The sequence below is a fragment of the Halictus rubicundus genome, chromosome 1 (genome assembly GCF_050948215.1).
Source record: "Halictus rubicundus isolate RS-2024b chromosome 1, iyHalRubi1_principal, whole genome shotgun sequence".
NCBI classification, from domain to species: Eukaryota; Metazoa; Arthropoda; class Insecta; order Hymenoptera; family Halictidae; genus Halictus; species Halictus rubicundus.
In genome coordinates, this window is record NC_135149.1 from 2,636,501 (window position 1) to 2,658,616 (window position 22,116).

The window sequence follows — 22,116 nt, forward strand, 5'->3', positions numbered from 1 at the left end:
ATCCAACAATGTTGCGGAACTGCATACATAGATCTGGCAGGATCTTGTCTGAAATTACAATCGGTGAATAAGGATCAGATTGTGTGTACTAAGCAGGTCAGACATTGAGGGTCCACAAACGCTAAATACAAAATCAGGGTAAACAAATTTTGTCGGCAGAATTTGGTTACCCTGTTAGGTCCAGATATTCGACCGTGTCCTTCCCGTAGGATAAACTCCTATGTTTTTCTATCGATATTCGACGAAAACAACAATCTGATAGATCGAAAGAACGATCGATTCGGAGATGCGACTGATCGAGGCTCGCTCGTGTCGAGCATGAATCATAGCAGGAATCTATTAATCACGTGGCTTTAGCATGCTCCCAATAGACACTTGTCCTTTGTGTTGCGCGGTCAGTAGCTGCAACTCTGCGAAATGAGTTGCGTAGACGTTGTGTTGACACGATAATTTACACGGCCTTGCCTATGGAATTCCCGTAAAATGTGATAGAAGATAAAAAGTGTTTGAAAAGATGACAGACATCCCAGCGCACGTTGACGTCAGGATACACAGCACCATCGAAGACAGCATCGATAGTTGCACGAACGAAGACACGGAACGACTCTTGAGGCCGAGAAATAATTTTGCGTCGTATTCGAACGATGACATCAATGTTAGATTCAGGGTACGAAAAGTCTAACGCTATCGCAGCATCGTGCATCGTGCAAAATGACAGTTCCGAGTTTGTTTTGTCCGACTTCGGGGCATAACCTAATCGATGTGTCATCTTCCTGTACACTGCGTGATCTGTTCTTTCCTATCGAATCCAAAAGCTCGTTAAACCCCCGTTGCTAATTGCTTTTACGATTACGCGGAACGATGCACGATTACGTGTTCAACACTCGACTCTTACGTTTCTTTTTAATGCTTTATTTTTTGTTCGTTATTCGATAGAACGTTATCTGCAACCATGGCAGCCTATCCTCGGAAAATATTATGGACACGATCTCGCGGAATCCAAGAAGGCAAATTACAGATGAGATCACTCCTGGAGCAACAAATTTCTTATCTACCAACTACGAGGTAATTTGCTCTGTCATCGGTTCGATAAAATAAGTAAAAGTATTGGCATCATCTTCCAACTGTACCGGCCAAATCTTTCATCTTCTAGTTCTTGTTATCTTTTTTCTTCTCGATAAATTCTACATAAGAATTCATCATTAAAGGTGCCATATCTTATCTCGGAGAGCATTCGACTTACAAAATATGGTTTTTTCAATTCTTTTTTCTTAGAGCTTAGATTATGATCCTTGCGAGAACCAACTTTTGCAAGACGAAGAGAGGAAAAAAGGATATAAGTTTGTAGTTAAAAAGAATTTTGCCAGATGGTTTATTTTTTTACTGATAGGCATCTGTACAGCCCTTATAGCCTGTTTCGTGGATATATCCATAGATGAATTGACGCGTTTGAAATATGGGTACCTTAAGATTTGTATCCTTTGATTTTAATGCCAAGAAATACAAGGACTAAACGAAGTTGTAAATTATCTTCCTTACAATCGATAACAGATATGGATGAATGCGTAGTAGAAAATTGCTTATGGTTACCATATCTGATATGGTTAGTTTTAAATTTAGTACCGATATTGATAGGAGCCATTTTGGTAGCCTATGTGGAACCTGTCGCTGCGGGCAGTGGTATTCCACAGGTGAAATGCTATTTAAATGGAATTAAAATACCAAGAGTCGTACGTATTAAGACATTAGCTGTAAAGATCATCGGAGTGATCTGCACCGTTGTAGGAGGCCTGGCTGGTGGAAAGGTAAATATCGCTGTTTCCAGGTTCTTCTTAAATTATGTACTGCTAAGAAAAGCAACAAAATATTTGCATTAATCGTTATAGGAAGGACCTATGATACATTCTGGTGCTGTGGTAGCAGCAGGAATATCTCAAGGAAAGAGCACCACGTTCAAAAAGGATTTAAAAATATTTCAATACTTTCGAGAAGACCATGAAAAACGCGACTTCGTTTCAGGAGGCGCAGCATCTGGTGTGTCTGCTGCATTCGGGGCACCAATCGGTAAACTATAATAATAGATGCGATAATACGTACGAAACTCTAAAAATTGTAATGGTTAAAAAATAATTTAGGGGGAGTACTGTTCAGTATTGAAGAAGGAACTAGCTTTTTTAACCAAAGTCTTACATGGAGAACATTTTTCGCTAGTATGATCACAACGTTTATCTTAAACATTGTGCTGAATGCATATAACGGATCTGATCCAGGTTTACTAAACCTGGGTAAATTCGATTCAATACCTTATCAATTCTACGAAATCCCTCTGTTCATGACGATGGGAGCAATAGGTGGAATGTTGGGTGCCCTTTGGAACCACATAAACTATAAAATTTCGTGTTTCCGTCTGAGATTCATAAAGAGAAGATCGTTGAAAGTGGTAGAAGCACTTTCAATCGGTGTGATGAGTGCAACAATGGGATTTTTAATGATTTACTTTTTAAATGATTGCAAACCACTAGGACAAGATCCTACTAAATTTCCTATTCAAATGTTTTGCCGTGAAGGCGAGTATAATGCGGTTGCTGCTTTGTGGTTTCAAACACCGGAAAGTAGCGTGCGATCTTTATTCCACGACCCCAAAGGTATGCTAATATGCTTTAACACTCTACCATATGAAAAACGTGACAAACTATACTCCTAATTAGACTTCTACATTTAGGTTCTCACAATGAAATAACACTAGCCATTTTTGTTATTCTCTACTTCATTCTGGCCGTGTTTACTTTTGGTCTTTCTATGTCCAGTGGACTCTTCATTCCATCCCTTCTGATCGGCTCTGCGTGGGGTAGATTAATCGGATCAGGCCTTGTCAAACTTTTCCCCAACTGTGTAAGAAAATATTATAAATAATATTACCGAAAATAACACGTCTTTTTGCCAACTATAAAATACCTGGGACAAGTTATTTCAGATAATAGTTTCCTGCAGTGTTTAGTTTTTTCACCGTTTATTAAAATATAAAATATTATCTGTTGTTGCAGGTTGTGTTAGATCCTGGAAAATATGCTTTATTAGGTGCAGCAGCACAATTAGGTGGAGTAGTCAGAATGACAATTAGTTTAACTGCTATACTTATAGAGGCCACTCAGGGAATATCGTTTGGCTTGCCCGTTATAATAGTTCTTATTATGGCTAAATGGGTCGGAGACTTTTTCAATGAGGCAATTTTACACACACTTTTTCTGTTATTCATTAGAAAGGATCAAAATCAAAAATTTTCTATCATTCATTTTTTTCCAGGGAATTTATGAGATTCATACACAAATGGCTGGAGTCCCCATTTTACCATGGGAAGCTCCGCCATTGTCAAACAATATATATGCCAGTGAAATTATGAGCCACCCTGTAGTGACTTTAAAAACTGTGGAGAACGTTGGACATATAGTGGAACTACTTAAATGCGTAACATTCAATGGATTTCCAGTAGTTGACCCCCCTAGCAGTGATGAGGTTGCTACTAGTTACATCATTATATGCTAAGAATTATTAATATTTTGTTTAAATTGATTTTCAGACATCTTATGTTTCAGACTGAAATACATTCCTATGGACGATTTCGAGGTCTAATCTTACGATCTCAGTTGATAGTGTTATTGCAAAATAGAGTTTTCAACGAAGATGCAGAGTATTTGAAGAAAAATTTTACCCTTAAAATGTTCAGAAAAGAATATCCCAGATATCCGACGATCGAACAAGTATACATAACCGACGAAGAAAAAACTTATACGATGGATCTGAGACCATTCATGAATCCTGCCCCTTACACGTTACAACATGTTAGTAATTTATTACCCATTCTACTTTTTATTTGAAAGTTCCAACTAGTTATACTAGCTTACTCTTTTCAGTCTGCAACACTGCCGCGAACATTTAGACTCTTCAGAGCTTTAGGTCTTCGTCATTTACCAGTTGTAAATGATACAAACGAGGTACTAACAATTGCACTTTTTAACATAATCTGTCTACAAAAGAATACTACTTGTTTATATATTTTTCAGGTGATTGGAATTATTACACGAAAAGATGTTGCCAGATTTAGGATATGGAAACATACAGGAAGGATGGGATTAGATGAACTTGTAATTACGAACAAAATGTAATTATAACTCTCCTCTACGAATATAGAGGAAAGGTGCTATTTGGTTACTCAGAAGATCTTTAATTACACAATATGTTTATATATATTTATATACGTTACGCTTTTGTAAGAATACAAAAAAGATTTGTAAGCCGCATGAAGCTCAAAATACATCAAAGATAACTTTAAAGTATTAAAAGTGACAAAGAACAGAAGAAAACGAATCACAGAAAGTATAGTATTAATTATTTACAAATAATTGCCAACCCAGCCAAGACCATAATTTAAAGAAAAGGTATATAGGAAGAAGTACTAATAGTAGAAGAAAATAATATTCATACGATGAAGTAGACATGTTCATCTATTTAATTTTTATAAAACCAGTTCCCTCCGTCTTAAACACCCTCTAGCATAGGGTGCAATAAAATAATGCAACACCTTTACATACAACCTGGAACACGAAAGAATATTTTGTTATAAACTATCGGATATATTTGTTTATACTTGTTTCTTATCTATGTACTCATTAAGAAAATCAAAAGAAATTAAATTAAGAATTTTATCAATATTTGTTTCTATCATTTATTTTCACAACATGGGCTTACATGTAGCATCTAATCAACATAAACTTAAATATGTAATTCTATACAATGTGTATAGAAAAAATCAATATTTCTGCATTAATTATGCAAAACATACATTTTCATAAAATATCAATTGTATAACGTCTAAATGTTAAAACCCTTAGGATGACGGTAATTACGTTCCTTGACTATAGCTGGCAAAGAACCGAATGTTCTCTCTTACCAACATGAAATGCTAAATGAAAAATAATGCGATTAAATTTAACTGAAAATCCCATTGCTAAGATGTTATTTTCTGTGATGTAGTGAAAGCGTACAATGAGATAAAGAGATAAATAACGTTACGATTGAACATTCGAAAAACGTTCCCGTGAGAACGACATATTGCTAACTTTGAAGACCGAAGGTATAGAAGAAATGTCGTCGATTAATTGCAGCTCCCTATTTTAGGAGCGAATCACCTTGAGACAGTTATAGCTACAGAGAAGAAGGCAGCTATCTCTTTCTAATACCCGATTAACCGAGACCTTAGAATTTTTGTGAAACTGTATCGGCGGAAAAAAGTGCACAGCGAAGTCTTACGTTCAAGTACATATTACGATGATTTTTCTCTTGTCTTCGGGGTTTGTGAAAACGGCAAACATTTGACATTCGCAATAGAACAAAGAATATTATCTGCTTGTAACACGGATGCAAAACGGATAATCAATGTCAAATATTTACCGTCGGAACGCACGTGATTCGAAAGTTCAACGGCATTGTCTACAAAGGTCCGCCATTCTTGTGATTGGCCTTTGAATCAGGCTGACATTAAGCATGCGCGCGTACCAGGGAAAAGGAAGCTAACTCAAATAATTTTTTTCAGCGACACACGTTTTATCCAACGAAATGAATGATTGCAAGCGGACTGGAAACGACAATGTTTTAAAAACGAAAAAGAAAACAGATTCAAGCAGAGAGAAAAGAATGAGCACGCACAGACTTGTAGTGAAACCTCATGAAACCGAAGAGGAAGCTATAATTCGCAGATTTCACGATGCACAGAGAATGGCAAGATTTAGAGCCAGAAAGAAAAAGATTTTGGAAGAAGCAAAAGCGCTCGAAGCATTAAGATTTAATGAGCTTACAGTGATCGCAGAACTGAAAAAAAGGAACATGATATTTGAAACTAATAAGTCTATCGTTAATGTACAGAATATTGGCAAATTTCATACACCCCTATCTGCACAAAAATCATCGACTATTGTACGCATTGCTTGTGGACAAAGTAGATACTCCCAATTATTAAGTGTTATCGAGGAACTGGGAAAAAATATTAAATTAATGTATGCCGGTAGTAAAACTTCAGCAGAAAAATTGAAGACAGGCATTATGCAAGCAAGAATATTAATCAAAGAGTGCTTATTGGAGACAGAAATGAATTTGTGGCAGTAATTTCTAAAACGAATACATCAAATTTTGTGAGCTGTCAACTTATCATCCCCGCTAACATACGAATAATGTAACCCTTAATTCTATTGGAACATGAAAAAATATATAAATTATCCAGAAATATTCTCTCCCGAACGAATAATTGTTACAATAAGATATGTTACATTATGAAGCTTTACTTGCACAAACGGATAAAATGTATATCTTAAAGTTAAACTCATTTCTGAATAGAACATGAGTGACGAGTATAAACATAATATCAACAAACAAAGTTCATTGATATAGTAACAGTAATGCTCCATACAAAAACAGTGAACAACAATTCTAGAATCGATTAAGAAAATTGTCTAAACTCCTGAATGAAATTTTGAATTTAATAAAGTCTGTATGTGTGTAAATAATTCGAGTATATGTAGAATGTTTTTCGATTACCTAGAAGATACCGTTGAATCCCGAACATGTCGGTTCGAAAAAGAAGTAATAATAATTATAATAAATAATTATAGATTATTATTTTGAATTTGATTTCGCAAATGTGTTTTTGTAACTCGAAAGTTCTTCGAAAACGAAAACCTTCTCAGCGAGTTCACCATGAATAAGTTTTCGCCTTTTCGTCTGAAAGAATAGAAGAAAATCCGTCAAAAATTTTTCATTCCTTCCAGGAATAACTCTTTGTTTAAACTACTAAGGGGTCAAAGTACTGTCAAGAACAGAATGAACAGAACGCCAGGAATCTTGTATTTTGTTTCGGAAAACATTGCTTAGAAAAGAATATTTTAAAAATTTGCTATTTGTATTTCAAGTATTAGCTTCCATTAAAAAGCTCGGACACCTTTCCGCACTTTCTCTTGCAAAAGTACGAACTAACCTTCGAGTTGAAGTGAAATTCTACAATTTTTAAAATTCTTACAGCATCCTAACCCCTTAAGAGAATTCACCGTAACTTGAATATTTCCACGGAAACATCCTATTATCGTAAGAAAAAAATCTGCGATCACCAACAACAGCGAAGAAGAGAATAAGACGGCCGAACGTTCCAAGAGTGTTCACGGCTGTTTGACAATGTCGTCGTGTATTTTAAGACGCGGTCGGTTCAGTCAATTGTTTTGCGGTCTCTTGGGTCGTACACCTGTCCGTCGTGAAGTTGCAGACGGGAGTAGGAAGGGGTTATGGTCAATAAACGCAACCACGTCACACGCAGCCTATCGGCGACCCCGCTTGGCCCCTTAAAGTGGCTCCGAACGAAAATCTTACATGTCGGCCGATATTGCTTTTGTGCGTTTGTCTGCAGGATATCTTAAGAAAAACTGGACTGATTTTCAAGGGAACGCCGCCAACGGACCCGTTTCACCTCAGTGAAGATGCGAATGTAAAATGAATTCGGTCTACGGCACGGTTTAGCTTCACGGCCGGTTAATCGTGCGTTTCAGTGAACTGACCGAATTGCGTCCGCCATTGTTGTGATTGGTGAACGTTTCAGAGAAGACGGCGTTCTTAGATTGGCGCGCATGCGCCCGGCGTGCTACTTGACGACGCTCTTCTTTCGAATTTTGGGAGACACGCACACACAAGGGAACGTGACACAGGTAGCTGACATCTACATACACATGCGCATCCACTTACACGCATACATGCCATTTCGAAAACAGTGTTCGTTACTTGATTTTTGCGCACGTGCCATAGAATTTTTTTTCGAGTTCGTTGCCGCGTCTTTTTAGATATCGAAAATTTAATTGTTCCCCATGATTTTTTCACTTGTCGCGACGATGAAAGTGGTTAACGGAGTATTTCCGATAGGATCATCGAGTTGACGTCTTTCTATTGCCGCAAAAGCAAAGTCATTTTTCGGTCACTATCTGCCTGTCAGTGATCTTGTTCGATCGGTGATTCTGCTTAATGACAATTAACCAGAACTACCAAACGTGGATGAATTTATTACTATTTTTAAATATGTACGTGAACATACATACAAATTTAAACAAAATTTTCAAGTAAAAGCAAAGAAATGTTGAAATTAACATTACTTTTTCTTGCCAATGTTACAGATAATGTGGGGCAAAGAAAATGGACTAAGCATCGCAGAATACATAAAAGTATACGTATGAATCATTTAGTCAATATCTAAAAAGGAACAAGAGAAACTCAACCGCATACAATCGAAACGTATGCATAAAATATATTTTGTGGATAGTTTGATATTTAAATCTTACAAAAATGACAGTCAATATAGGTGATTGTACCTATGCCATGCATAATTGTATGTTATGCCTAAGGCTAAAAAGAAATCTTACCTTAAAAAGGTAAGGGAAATGCGAGAATATAGACGAGAAAAGCTGAGGTCAGAGACAATAGAAGAACGTGCTATTAGATTGTATACTGCCGCTGAAAGAATGAAGAACGCTAGGGCAAAAGAAACTGAGGAGCAAGCAGCTATAAGAAGAATGCAAGAGGCTCAACGGATGGCCAGGCATCGTGCTAAAAAGAAGCGTTGCCTAGATGAAAATTTAGCAAGAGAAATATCTAAAATTGCCGAACTTTCCAAAATGCCTGATGCTGCGACTATAGCACAAATGTCGGAAATGAATATGAATAAAATTTCTGCGGAGCTGAAGCAAATGATGGAAAGGGGGAAAGTACCAGAACATATAGTTCAAATGGCTCAACTTGCTGAATTTAGCAAAATGACTGAATTAAATAAAATGTCTCAGGACATGGCGAAAAGATACGAAATGGAGAAGATGGCAGAATTTGCCAAGACAACGGAATACATGAAGATGCAAGAAATTGCAAAAATGTCTGAAATAGCTAAAATGAACGAGATGGTGAAGCTCTCGGAAATGGCTAAATACAATGACATTACGAAGATCAATGAGATCGCGAAAATGAATGAGATGATGAAGATTTCTCAGATGGCAAAGATAAACGAAGTTCAAAGAATGAATGAAATAGCCAAACTGAATGAAATGGTGAAAATGACAGAAATGGCTAAATATAATAACGACATAACGAAGTTGAACGAAATTGCACAAATCAATGAGATGGCAAAAGAAATTGCCAAGATGAATGAAAAAACAAAGATGAACGAAATGATTAAAATGGCAAACATACAAAACGACATCACAAAAATGCCAGAGTATTCTAAAATGGCTGAGATGGCGAAGCTAACAGAGCTGGCTAAACTAAACGAGATAACGATAACAAAATTAAACGATCCCCCTCCACCGAAAGTACCAGAAATTCCTCGAATTCCCGAACCTGTGATCACCGTGCCAAATCCAAGAAATTTGCAAAATGTTCAAACTGTACAAGTAGCACAGGCTAGCCCATCCAGTACAATAAATTTTCCTACCGTACCCGGTCAAGGTAAATATGCTCAGTTACTGGTCATAATTGAGGAACTTGGAAGAGACATTCGTCTTTCATACGCGGGAAGTCGTAGTGCAGCCGAACGTCTCAAGATGGGTATTCAACACGCAAGAATTCTTGTACGAGAATGTCTATTGGAAACAGAGCATAATGCACGGCAATGATCTGCCAATACACTTAGCGATTAGATTTTTAGCAGATTATTTTAGATAATGCTATGTACATTGTATGGAGTACAGCAGTATATTTTAAAGGGAGTGTCTTAGCATCCACAAAAATGTGCATAAACGTCTAATTCCTAATATTTCATATTTTATACGAATTTAACAGTTGTAAGTTTAATAAAAGAAAGTGTAAGAGGCTGAGAAGATAATAGTTATTTAAAACTTACTATCGCTTTCAATAATAACTAAACAGACTTTTTAGAAAGCATGTACACTTTTGTGGATGCCTAAAAAAAAATTAATCAATTAATAGTGCATAATATTGGATATAAATGAAATATAAATGAAACGAGCGACTTCGTTCTTTTTTTTCTTTGTACTCTTTTTTTCTTTTTTTTTTTTTGTTAGACTGGACTCAAAAGCCCCGAGTTTCTATGCATAAATAAAAATTATGGAGGTATATGTCCTCCTTTGTAAGTTCTAATTTAGTAACTAGGAAGAATGATATTAAACAGGATCAATTTGTACACTGCAGAGTCTTCGTTTATATTTTTTATGGACAATGTATCACATTTTTTGTTAAAACTATGGGTACCTAGTAATTATACCTACAGTATACATACAGAAGAATTGATCAAACGGAACGTACCTATGGAAAGTATAATCATTGAATATAACTGATTACAAGATATATCTAAATAAAAGGAAAACAATTTTCTACAACCACGTCTATTGATTTAATACCCTTAATTACGAGAGGCCATCGACCAATTCAAAAATAGCGCGAAAATCTTACATATATACTTATAGTCGCGCTCTGGTCCTGGTCCTTTCGGAAGCATGCTTCGGAAATCGGAACACGTTAGTAAACTGTAGTACACTAACGCGGTGCGATGAGAGGCAAAAGTCGCGCTAAATTTTATAAATTAATTTAAAACGTATTACACTCCATGTCATTTTATATTTATTTATTCGTTCTGTGAAGTACTCGTTCACGTATCATTAATATTACATTGAAGGTAAGTTCTACCATGTATCAGAAGAAATTAAATATTTCGTTTGAGGTTATAATTTGTTATACGAATGTTTTACGAAGATTATATATGAAGTCATATTTTAAAACATTCTCTTTCTATTAAAATATATAGTTCACTGTTATCTATACTAACGAAATTGGTATGTTAGTCAAACTGTATGACTTGTATCGTTGTATTTGTTTCTTTCTAATTTACACTTTCTCCGTAAATTATTTGTTAGGATATTTATTTAAAGAAAGATAGAAGATGGAAGAAGAACGAGGAAGTATAGAAGTACCAACAAAAGTCACAGAGCCGGTATTAAGCGTACCGAATCCAAGAGTACTTCAACAAACTGTTCCCACAGTACCTGGCCAGTCAAAATATATACAGCTACTTAATGTCATAGAAGAACTTGGTCACGAAGTTCGACCTACCTATGCTGGAAGTCGCACTTCAGCTGAAAAAATTAAACGTGGGATTGTACATGCCCGTATTCTAGTCAGAGAATGTTTAGTCGAAACTGAAAGAAGCGCACGCCAATGAAACAGAATTTCTTTATAGCGGTATCCATGTCTGTCAGCTCGAGTCAACCAAATGTGTTCAAAATATTGAACTATAAGTAATAGTAAATGCACAAAGATTCGAGATCGATTTTGCCTACCTCAAATTTTAGAAAAACATAGTATACTAAGAAACAAGATGTATTCGCATCTCTATATTTTTATAAAATAATTAGTACAACAACCGTTTACAGTATTTTATATTACAAGAAAGTATTTATTAATTTCCATACTGCCAAAGATTACAATAATAATGTATGGCATAATTTACTAAAATTATACTGCAGGATTGATGCTATATAAACATTTAGTATAGACTCAACAATGTAATTGAAATTATTTATTTTAATATTTATCCAATGATGCATTTCACAATGTTTAATGCAACCACAAAGATAGACCAAATACTTGATAGTACAAATATTTTTTCATGTATCGAAGAAACAAATATTTAATGACAGAATTTACATAATTAAATATTAGCATGGTATTAATGTAAGCAGTATATTGTATACTTGTAATATATATCAATATATTACAGTGTGTTTAAATGAGTACAAACTGTACAAATTTTTTAAACTGTGAGAGTGAAAGAAACAAAGTTCCTACGATAATTAAATCATCTATTGCTCAGAATTATAAGAATTTATTAATTTTAAGGAAAAATTTACTAATAAAAATTGCTCTTTGAGATATAGTATAATTTCAAAGATATAATATACTATTGAACAAAATGTACCTTGTCTATATGACTATACAATTTACAAATGCCATATTTTCAGTGTAAATCCAACAAGCATCTAGTAAAATTATTATAAGATTTTAAACGTGTAATCGTTTGTCCATGTAAGTACTTGCATTCATAATATTAAGTTGCAAGAATTTGAAAATTGTATGTCATATTTATATAAGTTATACCAAATGTAATATTTATTTGACAAATAAAGAAGTCTGAATGTAAATCTCATGTTGGTTTTTATGAGATTGTAGTCCCCATATTCTATCTCAATCTTCGCTTAGAAGTAATGCTAGGGGTTGTATGTTTCAGATCGACCCATTAAACATGTTCTATAATTTGGACAGCTTCGACACAGAATTTTCCGCTGACTCCGTCGAATGGTGTCCATCCGATGCTCACAAAAATATATTTGTATGTGGAACGTATCAATTAATAAAAGACGAGGAACTAGAAGCGGATACAGCAAAGTCGAAACGTTTAGGACGAATATATATGTTCAAAGTTGATTGCAATGGGCTTTTGACTTTGTTACAAAAGTTAGAAGTACCTGCAGTGTTAGACATGAAATGGGCACACGTATGCCAAAATAGAATTTTACTCGGAGTTGTAAATTCTTTGGGGTATTTGCAAATATACCAAATGAAAAATAACAAAGAGAAGGAGAATTTGGAATTATTAATGGAAAGAAAAGTTGCAGATGATAAGGAAGTTCTTGCTTTATCTTTGGACTGGTGCAGCGGTAGATGGTCGCACGATAACGCATCGAATTTAAGCATAGTAGTTAGTGATTCGAAAGGTTCTCTAACGTTATTTAAAATTAATGAAAACGAACTGATCTGTATTAATTCCTGGCCTGCGCATAAATTCGAAGCTTGGATTACAGCTTTCGATTACTGGGACACGAACGTGATATATAGCGGTACGATCGAACGGTTTTCGAACCATTACCAAAATGTTTAAACACTTTCTGATAACAATTCAATTTAAGGTGGTGACGATTGCAAATTTCAAAGATTCGATACTAGAATAGGAACAAATCCCACTGCGATAAGTACAGCTCACGATGCCGGCGTTACAAGTTTGCACAGTAATGCGACGAAAGAACATTTACTAGCATCCGGAAGGTGACGTATTGCAAACGGAGAATAATCAAACTATCAAGATTAGATGTTTAACCGTGTACTCACATATTTTCAGCTACGACGAATCGTTGAGATTATGGGACACGAGGAATTTGAAGACACCTGTGTCAAAGATGGATCTCGGTGGTGGCGTTTGGCGTTTGAAATGGGATCCTTTCGCGCGTAGGCATTTGCTCGCCGCTTGCATGTATGGCGGATTTCGAATAGTCGACTGCGAGAACACGGAAACACCGTGCGTCATTGGTGAATACAATGAGCACGAAAGCCTGGCGTATGGATGCGATTGGTCCTTTTTGAACAGCACAGAGATTCCGGAACGTATACTCAAAACAGAAGCGCGCGAGGTCTGTTTGATCGGTACCTGCTCCTTTTACGACCACGTGTTAAAATTGTCCGCAGTGTACTTAAAAGACAATTAAAGGGGTATCTTTGTAAACCTTTTGTAAATGGCCTGTTTTTCAAACATTTTTTTTAAATAATGTAACGCGTAGATTGATTTAAAATTTGAGGTATCATTTATTAATGTTATAATGTATTTTGTATTAAGTGTATAAATCAGCGGGACTGTTTTTGTTATATTCATGACGAAATTCTTTTTAAATCAAAGCAAGGAATACAATTCCTTTTTCCAAGGAAAACAATGGAAAAACGTGACGAAGGAAAAGACTTATGTGCGATGCTTGCTGATTACTGCTGGAAACTTGTTATTGAAAATCGGGATACGAGAAACAAGCGTCAAACAAGGCGGAACCATTTTTAATTTGTTTACATCAGAAATAGGTAAGTGTTTGTATTCAATTTTCTTTATTAAGCATTGCCACAATGAAATGTGAATATAACTCGTATTTTTATAACCTTTTGTAATGATTGGCACCCAAAAAGACAAAAAAAAATGTATGTAATTAAGCATAGTAAGCAAAAACATACTTGAGTGGTACCAACGTCGACTACGCATAGCGACGGCCCTGGCGAGTCGAGAAAAGGCTGCAATGGCCGTCTGGCGCGAACGCGTCGCGCACACGCTGTCAATATTTTCTAAACCTTCTCGTATATTAAGCTAACCAAATACTTTTCGTGAATGGTTTCTTTACCAGAAATGTCTGTAGAATGCATTCCTGTATAGTAAATTCCTGCTAGATAAAGGATTTTTCACATAAATACAAAAATAGAGCGTACAAAGTACCCGCGTCGGCACATTTTCAAACTTTAACAACCATTTACAACTATTAGGAAGTACATAAAAATATAATTGACTATATGAATATGTAGAGGAGAGTCCCCTCTATCTCTTGACTCGAACTTGAACTTTCTCGCGTGTTTAGTTTTTGCGTAACACGTCATTTTGTATCAAAATCGGGCATTTTTACAAAAACCAATGTTTTTCGAAAACGTTGCGTGATGGAGCAATTCTGCTTTCAGATTTGGTTTTAGGATGACAAAGTGTATAAGAATCACCCAACAGGTATTGCAAAACTCGAAAAACGTTTGATTTTATTGGACAGTGTAATTATATAGAAATTGGTCCTCCTCATCGATTTTGGTGACATTGAAATATGTTGTCAAGGCTATCATTCTGAACAACTTTTCCCTATACATCATTAGTAATAGTTTTTTGCGAATATCTCGGAAATTAAAACCGCGCGGCGGTAACATGTATAGGGAAAAGTTGTTCATAATGATGACCTTGACAACACATTTCAAGGTCATCAAAATCGGTGACGAGGACCAACTTCTATATAATTACCCATTCTTCTTTCATTAAAATTTGCAAATATGGCGAAGTTTTGAAAAAAAACGGATTTACCGTTATGAACAATTGTTAAAAATAATGTTTTAAATAAAAAATTAAAAAATCGGAGCTCATCATGTTGTGGCCAATTATTTATAGAATGCATATACCAAGTTTGATAAAGATCTAGTAATCAATTTTTGAGCTTCGTTGCACGGCGTGCGAAATTTTGCGTTTCGAGAAAAATGCGTTTAAAGTTTGGGTAACAGAAAAATCGTGAACAAATCTTAATTCATTTTAATTTACCGCGGTTTTTTGCTATTCTGCGATTCTAGGGCTATAGAACAGATCTTCCTCTTCCTCAAAAAGCTGTATTTCAGCCGTTATTTCTCCTTTGCGAGAAGCACGAGCCTTTCCGACGAGATCCCGACTACCTGAGCCGCTCCGCCCAATGCAACCGTTCACTTTATTTTGGAAATAACGTACAAGGACATCTCTGATCACTTTCTAACTTTTTTACCGTATTCCTGAGGAAATTTCCTATCGATTTAAAAGAAAAAATGATCAAAAATTTTATTTTACACAAGGTTCCTTCCGAACAATAGGGAGAAGTATGACAAAGATGATCCGTTTCTTCTGTTCGAGGCTTTAAAAGTGCCAGGCTATCGGTCCGTACAATCGAACGACTTCGTTTCTCGGTTTATAGAAGTTGTATTTATTAAAGTGAAATTTTTTTGCCGAACTCATAAGTCATAAGTTTCGTTGCTTATTTAGCTCGTTAGATAAACCAATTAGAGGAAACGAGCAATCGATGCCGCTTGACAATTTTTGACTGAATTTTTGCGAAAGCTCGAAGTTTGAAAAATAATGCAGACGCGCGGAAGAAATCGGACCGTACTGGGGCGCCATGGTGTGGTATGGTATCCCTGTTGAATCGACGCGGGATAGTTGAAAAATTTTGCTGGAAGATGGCGGTGCGGAAACGCGAGCTGCATTTCGCCGCGGACAGTTCGATAAAAATCAGTCGTTCGCAGGGGCTGTTTTGGCGTGGTGTCAGTGCTGTGTGGTTTCTGTGACGAGTTCGCGTGCAGTTCCCCGATAAATTATCAGTGGTCGGTGGGGTGGTAAGTACACGTTCGATTCGCCGAAAAAAAATCGGCCCTCGTTGTTCGTTTTCGGCGGCGCGGCGTCCGGTGGCACCGTGGATTTACCCGTCCACGGCCAGTAAAATCAGCTGTGGAGTCGAGCTGAGTCGAGCCGAGCGTGTCCTGCCCCTGTCGAATGACCTAGAAAACATTTGGCGGGGATCCTTGCAAAATTCTCGGACACCCGACCCGCCGAATCAATCTGACGATTGTCGAACGAGCATCCTGCACTAAGGTTAGAAAACACGTTACTTGTGCCATGATCCGCGTTCGCAGGGAGGGCCCCGACATTCGGTTTGATTTCTCGGTCGTTAGGGAGACCGCTTCCCGAGGATTGAATCGAGTTTACGGAATGTCGCTCGGTCCCTCAATTTGTTGGCGAATCCGAGAGCAAACGGTCATCCGTTGCGTCGAGTCCTCGACAGCTTGAAACGGTTTCTAATCGTCGACATGCTACGTACATACGTGTATCCCTACGGTCGCGTCTTTTAACATTAACCGAACGCGATTTCTTTTGCCATGTATTTTGGTTGTCGGTTCGAATCGTTGTCATCGGATTCGAATAAGAACCGATTACATATCGCTTCGTGTAATCGTTTGTTGAAACAGTTCCGCTTCGGTGCAGAAATGTCCACGATGCCACCGAGATGTCGTTTGATCGTTCGCTGCCACGGGCCAGACTCGACCAAAAACCGTGTTCGCGAATTGTCTTTCTACAAAACCGAATTAAATCCGGGCGTTCTTTGTCGCGGAATCAAAGTGAATTCGTACGGGCGAGGTGATTGAAGCGGTGCGTTGTTTAACTTCTTTATCGAGAGAAGCAACGTTAACCGCTACCGCCGCTTGACAGCTACTCGTCTCGTTAGACGCAGCGAAGGTTACAGCATATTAATTACCTTCTGCAGCTTTTTGTCGTTAATTCGTTCGCGATCCAACGGTCCCGACGCGAACCGTTGCGTTCTTTCGCCGTTATTTACCCGTTGCTCGAACCTCTTCACCGACCTACATATAAACGAAATTACCTTTTCGTTGGAAATCCGAATCCGAACCTTTGGTCGCTCTCCTATCGAGAGCCAGATAATTTTTGATAGGAAAGGGAGGGGGGGGGGGAAGAAATGAACATTTACTAGAACAACGAGGGTCGAGAGCGTTCCGATTGTCTTTTGTTCATTCAACCAACTAAATCGATTTTGAAGAAACCGCGCGCGAAAGATGGCGTATCAGGATCGTGGTAAAACATTTCCTTGTTGCCAGAGATTAGCGTGTTTACGGGTTACGGGATCAAGGACGAGTGGCGTGTGGGCGGCAAACTTGCCGAACTCCGTCAATTCATCCCGAGACAAGTGCAATGTCAGGGCGTTGTCTTTTGAAATCATTGAACGCTTCCGCTGAGAAAATCCTGAAACGTGAAAGGGATCCTCGGCTCCTTCCAAGTATATGCGTGTGCGTGCACAGCACACGAGTTTAATCGATCTCGTGCAGTGGCAACGTTATCACATGGAAACGGAACGGTATCGTTGCCAGCGTCCCGTAGACACGAACAAATTCTGCACTGTTACCCTTACGAAGGACATACTCTCGAAACGCCAATGAAGACGAATTAACTGGTCGCCTTTCACTGATTTCTCTTCGGCTCGACACGAATCGATCTTGTTTTCCTTCGAAGCTGTATCGATGCTCGTCATCGAAATTCGTCAACCACCTAATCGGACGGTTCGACGACTTGCTCTTTCGTTTTCTCTGATCGCGTCGCAGAATTGCCATGCGTTTTCTAATCGTCTCTCGCCGGCCAGAGACAACGTTCCGCCGCGCCGCGTTTCTTATTGTTAGAGATCCTCGAAATTAAGGCCGTCGTAGCATCGCAGTTTCTCTATCTTTTCTAAACGTAGACACTTTCGACGATTTCGTGGCAGATGATCTTTTAGATCAACCGGCATCGGTCATTTAGAAAGTTAGAGATTTAACCCTTTCCAGTCTTATATCGCGAGCCAAATTCGACATTAACTTTTCTACCCTTTCGCCTTCACTTATTTGACTGATTTACTGTACATTACTATAGTCGCGGGGATATCATTGAATTATATGATGTTAAAGCAAGTACTGAAATAAAAGAGAGAAAACACTTATATAATTGACTCGCTGGGATCCGGTGCTTGTTGGTCGGATTTCGATAAAAACAAGTAAAGAATAACCATGAGTTCGTTGAAGGAGGATCCACGGTTCGTTCGGCGAGGAAACCTCGTTTAGGGGAAAAAGTGATCGAAACTCGACGGAAGACCTCGTTGAAGGAACAAGAGAAAAGTTTGTTTCCGTTTCGAAATACGAAGGAGAATGGAGAAGATAACGGAAGACCGGGGACCACCGTCGAAAACAAAGTTTCTGTGGAGACAGAGCGAGAGAGAGAGAGAGAGAGAGAGAGAGAGCGCTGGAAACGAATCCCGTGTTTCTGCCTCTCGTTTTTCAGCCGAAACGTTCCGCAGTCTGCGACCGAGTAACGAACGATCGAGGCTCAGTATTTTCCGCGATTCCGCGAACTTTCGACAGCCCGACGTCGCTTCCGTTGCCGGAAAAATTACCATCTCGTTGCGTTCGAAGTTCGGAGCGATCTTGATGCGAATGGGAGCGCGCGTTCCAACGAGTTCCTCGAAAAATCGACAGACGAGATATCTTTTAAGTGAGTGACAGCCTTTACCCGTGTTATTCTAAATTTCTGCTTCGAACTTTCGACTCGTTACGTTTGGAAAAAGCAAAGAAAGGGGGGAAGCAGCTTCGTTACGAGTTCCTCCGTTCCCCCTGCTGGACGAATTTGATCCCGTTGTATCCTGGTTCGCATGGTTCGCACGGTTCGCGCGTCACTGGCTTCTTTCCTTCTGGGTGTTTTGCCCTCGAAAGACGCTGCGTGTTCTCAAAGCTGGTCACGTGTCCGTCGACACGTGTTCTATCGTCGAGACGATTCCTCCCGCGAGCGTGCCTGCCTCCTGGAGATTCTCTCGAGTTGCTTTCGTCGCGACACGGTTTTCTTCGACTCCCGTCACGACGTCCTAACCCGAGGATACTATTGCACCCTGTGCGCGATCTTCGACCGTGTTCGGACCGTTCTTGCGATAACGCATTCGGCCAGATTATGAGAAACTTGGAAATTAAGGTTCTCGGTCTCCACCAGGTCGGATGCGCTCGCATTCCGAGCCGACCGAACTGCAGAATTATGCGAATTCCCACGGGGCTCGGTCGCGTAACCGCAGAATTTATTCCGGTACGCTTTCGAACGAGTTTCCCGATATCTTATCACCGTGACTATTCTCTTTTTCGAAACGATCGGCGTTCGTCTTTATCAAGAGAGCAAAAGGAAGAACTGGAGAGCTTTCCCCGTTCCATTGATCGATCGATGGATCGAAATTCGGCCTTCCTTCGGAGCGCCGTTTAACGAACTTAGTGCATTATGCAAATCGTTGGAACGCGAGGGAAGAGGGAGCTGACGATTCCGCGGAGCACGTTAATCGCGTGTCCGCCTGGAAAGCATTCGAAAATTCCAAGAAAAGCCGGATCCGAGCCTCGTAAATCCGAAACCCTCGAAGTTGTCGACTGCTCGCCGTTAACGCTCGTCGAACAAATTTCACTACGCGCGGCGGATTCATTAGGCGCGACACCATGATATCGGTATCCACGAATGCGAACGCGGGATTAAAGGAGGACGAGGCTAGAATAATGGCTCGGAGATTTCGCGCGCCGCGTCGCACAATGGGCAATTTGGACAAAATCGGATTCAAAATCAAAGAACCGTCGATAGAAATGAGGTAGAGCGATGAAATTTTTTTTAAATTGAAGCTGAACCTTTGTAGAATATGGGAAAAATAGGGAGATTATTACCATCCAATCATTTCAACGAAAAAATGACTTCATTATTTTTTGTCACAAAAATCTATTTTTTGCAAAATCCTGAGGTCGTAGACAAATTTTGAGACCAGATTTGAAATCAGCGTGAAAAACTGTATGGGAAATGATGTATAGCATGTTGATCCATGTAAAAAAATGTTAAGTAGATAAGTAATACAGCCCGTAGATGACTAAAGGCCGAAAGTACTCCAAAAATATTTTTCCGGAAAATTATTAAAAAATAGTTTAAACATAGTTAAAAAATGTTTTTACAACAGCGTAACGACAATCGTACGGTTGGAAATCGAAAAAACATGTGATTAAAGAAGAAAAAAATTGGACCTGGGCGAGATCCGAACCTGGTCCAAAAAGTCTTCAGCGGTTCCGCAGTTGGAGACCATAGATACTGCACCAACCGGCGCCGTTGAAAATACCTTCGAAATATTGGGATATATCCTGCGTAGTATAATTGTTGTTTTTTGTATTACGCAATTTTTAAAGTCTGGACGATGTTTCCCTGAACTTAGAGATGTTTAATATTAAATAATATATTTTTACGATAATTATAACTTAGTTTTTCACGGAAAAAACGCCGAAAAAAGTGGTTTTTATTTTTTCCTACTATGACGCACCAATCGCAGGAATTTGAAAAAAATTGAGCATAATACTTAGGACAATATCTTATTGCTAAATTAATTCTGATTGAGTCACTCTTAGATTTCCATATGAAATGTGCATTTTTTCGATTTTTTTTGTGTTTTTCGATTTTTACAGCCAGAGTTTACAACGGAAAAATCTGAAAACGACTCAAAGTATGTGGTTTGGTGTCCGAAATGTGTCAGATTTTTTTCAGAATTTTAAATTGTCATTAAATGGGGAAAATGGGCCAAAAACTAGATTTTCGTTTTTCCTCTATAACTACCCTTACAGATGAGCTATGGGGCTGAAACTTGGCTGAAAGGTATCTTTTTTGGTAGGCTATCGAATGGCGCAAATTGGAATAAAATCCTTTCCAGGGCCGATTTGGCCCCCAAAACCGGCTATAGCCTTTACGAGAACAAAGAGGAGGAGACAGTTACAAATCAACGTATTTATTTCTATCGCAAGGAGGAAAATGGAAAAAGAGGAGTATCGATGTTATGCTGTTGTGTATAGGTGAAGCGATTCCCATTTGAACTACATTATTAGGGGTACCCATAAGTAATCAATTATTTGCAAAGAATTTGTTTTGCCTTTAGTTCTGTATTCTTTTACAGTTTTCGGTAAAACAGCCTGTGTTCAAAGTATTCTAAAAAGTATAAATTTTTTTACAACCCTGTAATAAAATGGCGGCGTCTGTACCTTCCGAGGATCATATTCGTCATTGCATACCTTCTTCATTTTCATGCGGGATTTGATGCAACGGTAACAACAAAGAAAATTTGCGATGTTTTTGGAGATGTATTGAAGGTTAACAAGTGTCAACGTTAGTTCAGAAAGTTTGCTACTGGTGAATATGATCTTTTTGACAGGCCTCGAAGTGGACGACCAGTTGAATTTGATAGTGACACCCTAAAATCTCTAGTGGAAGCTGATCCAAAATTAAGGATACAAGAATTATCGAGAAGCCTTGGGTCTACATGGTCAACTATACAAAGACAGCTACACGAAATGGGAAAGGCATATAGGCAAGGAATATGGGTACCGCATCAATTATAGACCAACAAGAATATTCGTCGATCAGTTTGCACTTCATTGCTATCCAGATTTCGTAGAGATCCATTCCGTAGCAAAATCGTTACCGGAGACGAAAAATGGATTCTTTATGATAACATAAAGCGTTCCAAGCAATGGCTTTCTGCAAATCAAACCGCAATATCAACTCCTAAACCTAGCTTATCACTTAGAAACGTGTTTCTGTGCATTTGGTGGGACTGTCGTGGCATAATTCACTTTGAGTTGTTGAAATCTGGAGAAACAGTTACTGCTGAGTTGTATTGTCAGCAATTATAACGACTGCATTCAGAACTACTGAAAAAGAGGGCATTTTTAGTCCTCTGAAAAGGTGTAATATTGCAAATTGACAATGCCCGGCCCCATACAGCGAAACTCACTCAGGAAAAAATCAAAGAATTGCAATGGGAACTTTTACCGCACCCCCCGTACTCACTGGATATTGCTCCTTGTGACTATCATCTTTTCAGATCACTGGAACATTATTTAAGAAATAAAACATTCACTTCT

The 22,116-nt window shown here is 38.2% G+C and overlaps 5 protein-coding genes across 12 annotated transcripts in view; 4 read left to right on the forward strand and 1 right to left on the reverse strand.

Moving 5' to 3' along the window:
• Positions 1-355: 355 nt before the first annotated feature.
• Clc-b (chloride channel protein 7) lies at positions 356-5,804 on the forward strand. Of its 2 annotated transcripts, XM_076784717.1 has the most exons (13): positions 357-667; positions 937-1,065; positions 1,276-1,474; positions 1,552-1,805; positions 1,887-2,064; positions 2,136-2,645; positions 2,723-2,892; positions 3,045-3,224; positions 3,304-3,513; positions 3,594-3,839; positions 3,912-3,992; positions 4,062-4,159; positions 5,591-5,804. In XM_076784717.1, exons 1-13 carry the CDS (start codon positions 515-517, stop codon positions 5,619-5,621), a joined length of 2,439 nt encoding a protein of 812 aa, XP_076640832.1. In that variant the 5' UTR covers positions 357-514; the 3' UTR covers positions 5,622-5,804. The 2 variants fall into 2 exon arrangements, with proteins under 2 accessions (XP_076640842.1, XP_076640832.1); XM_076784727.1 differs by lacking the exons at positions 3,912-3,992; positions 4,062-4,159; positions 5,591-5,804 and having other exon boundaries at positions 356-667; positions 3,578-3,713.
• Positions 4,161-7,548, reverse strand: LOC143352390 (phosphatidylinositol N-acetylglucosaminyltransferase subunit Y-like). 3 transcript variants are annotated; one of them, XR_013081921.1, is made up of 3 exons: positions 7,411-7,548; positions 6,589-6,771; positions 4,161-4,592 (listed from the first exon to the last, which is right to left on the reverse strand). XR_013081921.1 is itself a non-coding variant. In XM_076784840.1 (2 exons), the coding sequence occupies exon 2, from the start codon at positions 4,500-4,502 to the stop codon at positions 4,383-4,385; it is 120 nt and encodes a 39-aa protein (XP_076640955.1). In that variant the 5' UTR covers positions 4,503-4,592; positions 6,589-6,771; the 3' UTR covers positions 4,161-4,382. The 3 variants fall into 3 exon arrangements, 2 of the variants coding, with proteins under 2 accessions (XP_076640955.1, XP_076640960.1); XM_076784840.1 differs by lacking the exon at positions 7,411-7,548; XM_076784845.1 differs by lacking the exons at positions 6,589-6,771; positions 7,411-7,548 and adding an exon at positions 5,704-5,843 and having other exon boundaries at positions 4,161-5,632.
• LOC143352363 (uncharacterized) lies at positions 7,127-10,403 on the forward strand. 2 transcript variants are annotated; one of them, XM_076784794.1, is made up of 3 exons: positions 7,127-7,742; positions 7,954-8,108; positions 8,202-10,403. In XM_076784794.1, exon 3 carries the CDS (start codon positions 8,421-8,423, stop codon positions 9,684-9,686), a length of 1,266 nt encoding a protein of 421 aa, XP_076640909.1. In that variant the 5' UTR covers positions 7,127-7,742; positions 7,954-8,108; positions 8,202-8,420; the 3' UTR covers positions 9,687-10,403. The 2 variants fall into 2 exon arrangements, with proteins under 2 accessions (XP_076640909.1, XP_076640902.1); XM_076784787.1 differs by lacking the exon at positions 7,954-8,108.
• A 122-nt stretch (positions 10,404-10,525) lies between these two features.
• LOC143352408 (diphthine methyltransferase) lies at positions 10,526-13,681 on the forward strand. 2 transcript variants are annotated; one of them, XM_076784875.1, is made up of 5 exons: positions 10,526-10,705; positions 10,944-11,068; positions 12,314-12,923; positions 12,993-13,128; positions 13,202-13,681. In XM_076784875.1, exons 2-5 carry the CDS (start codon positions 10,970-10,972, stop codon positions 13,563-13,565), a joined length of 1,209 nt encoding a protein of 402 aa, XP_076640990.1. In that variant the 5' UTR covers positions 10,526-10,705; positions 10,944-10,969; the 3' UTR covers positions 13,566-13,681. The 2 variants fall into 2 exon arrangements, with proteins under 2 accessions (XP_076640990.1, XP_076640999.1); XM_076784884.1 differs by lacking the exon at positions 10,944-11,068.
• A 2,163-nt stretch (positions 13,682-15,844) lies between these two features.
• Positions 15,845-22,116, forward strand: part of LOC143352420 (uncharacterized) — a 58,431-nt gene continuing 52,159 nt past the window's right edge. For 2 of the 3 annotated variants that reach the window (XM_076784894.1, XM_076784911.1), the window contains exon 1: positions 15,845-15,999. The gene's annotated coding sequence lies outside the window, so the exon portion shown is untranslated. The other variant, XM_076784902.1, reaches the window with a different exon arrangement.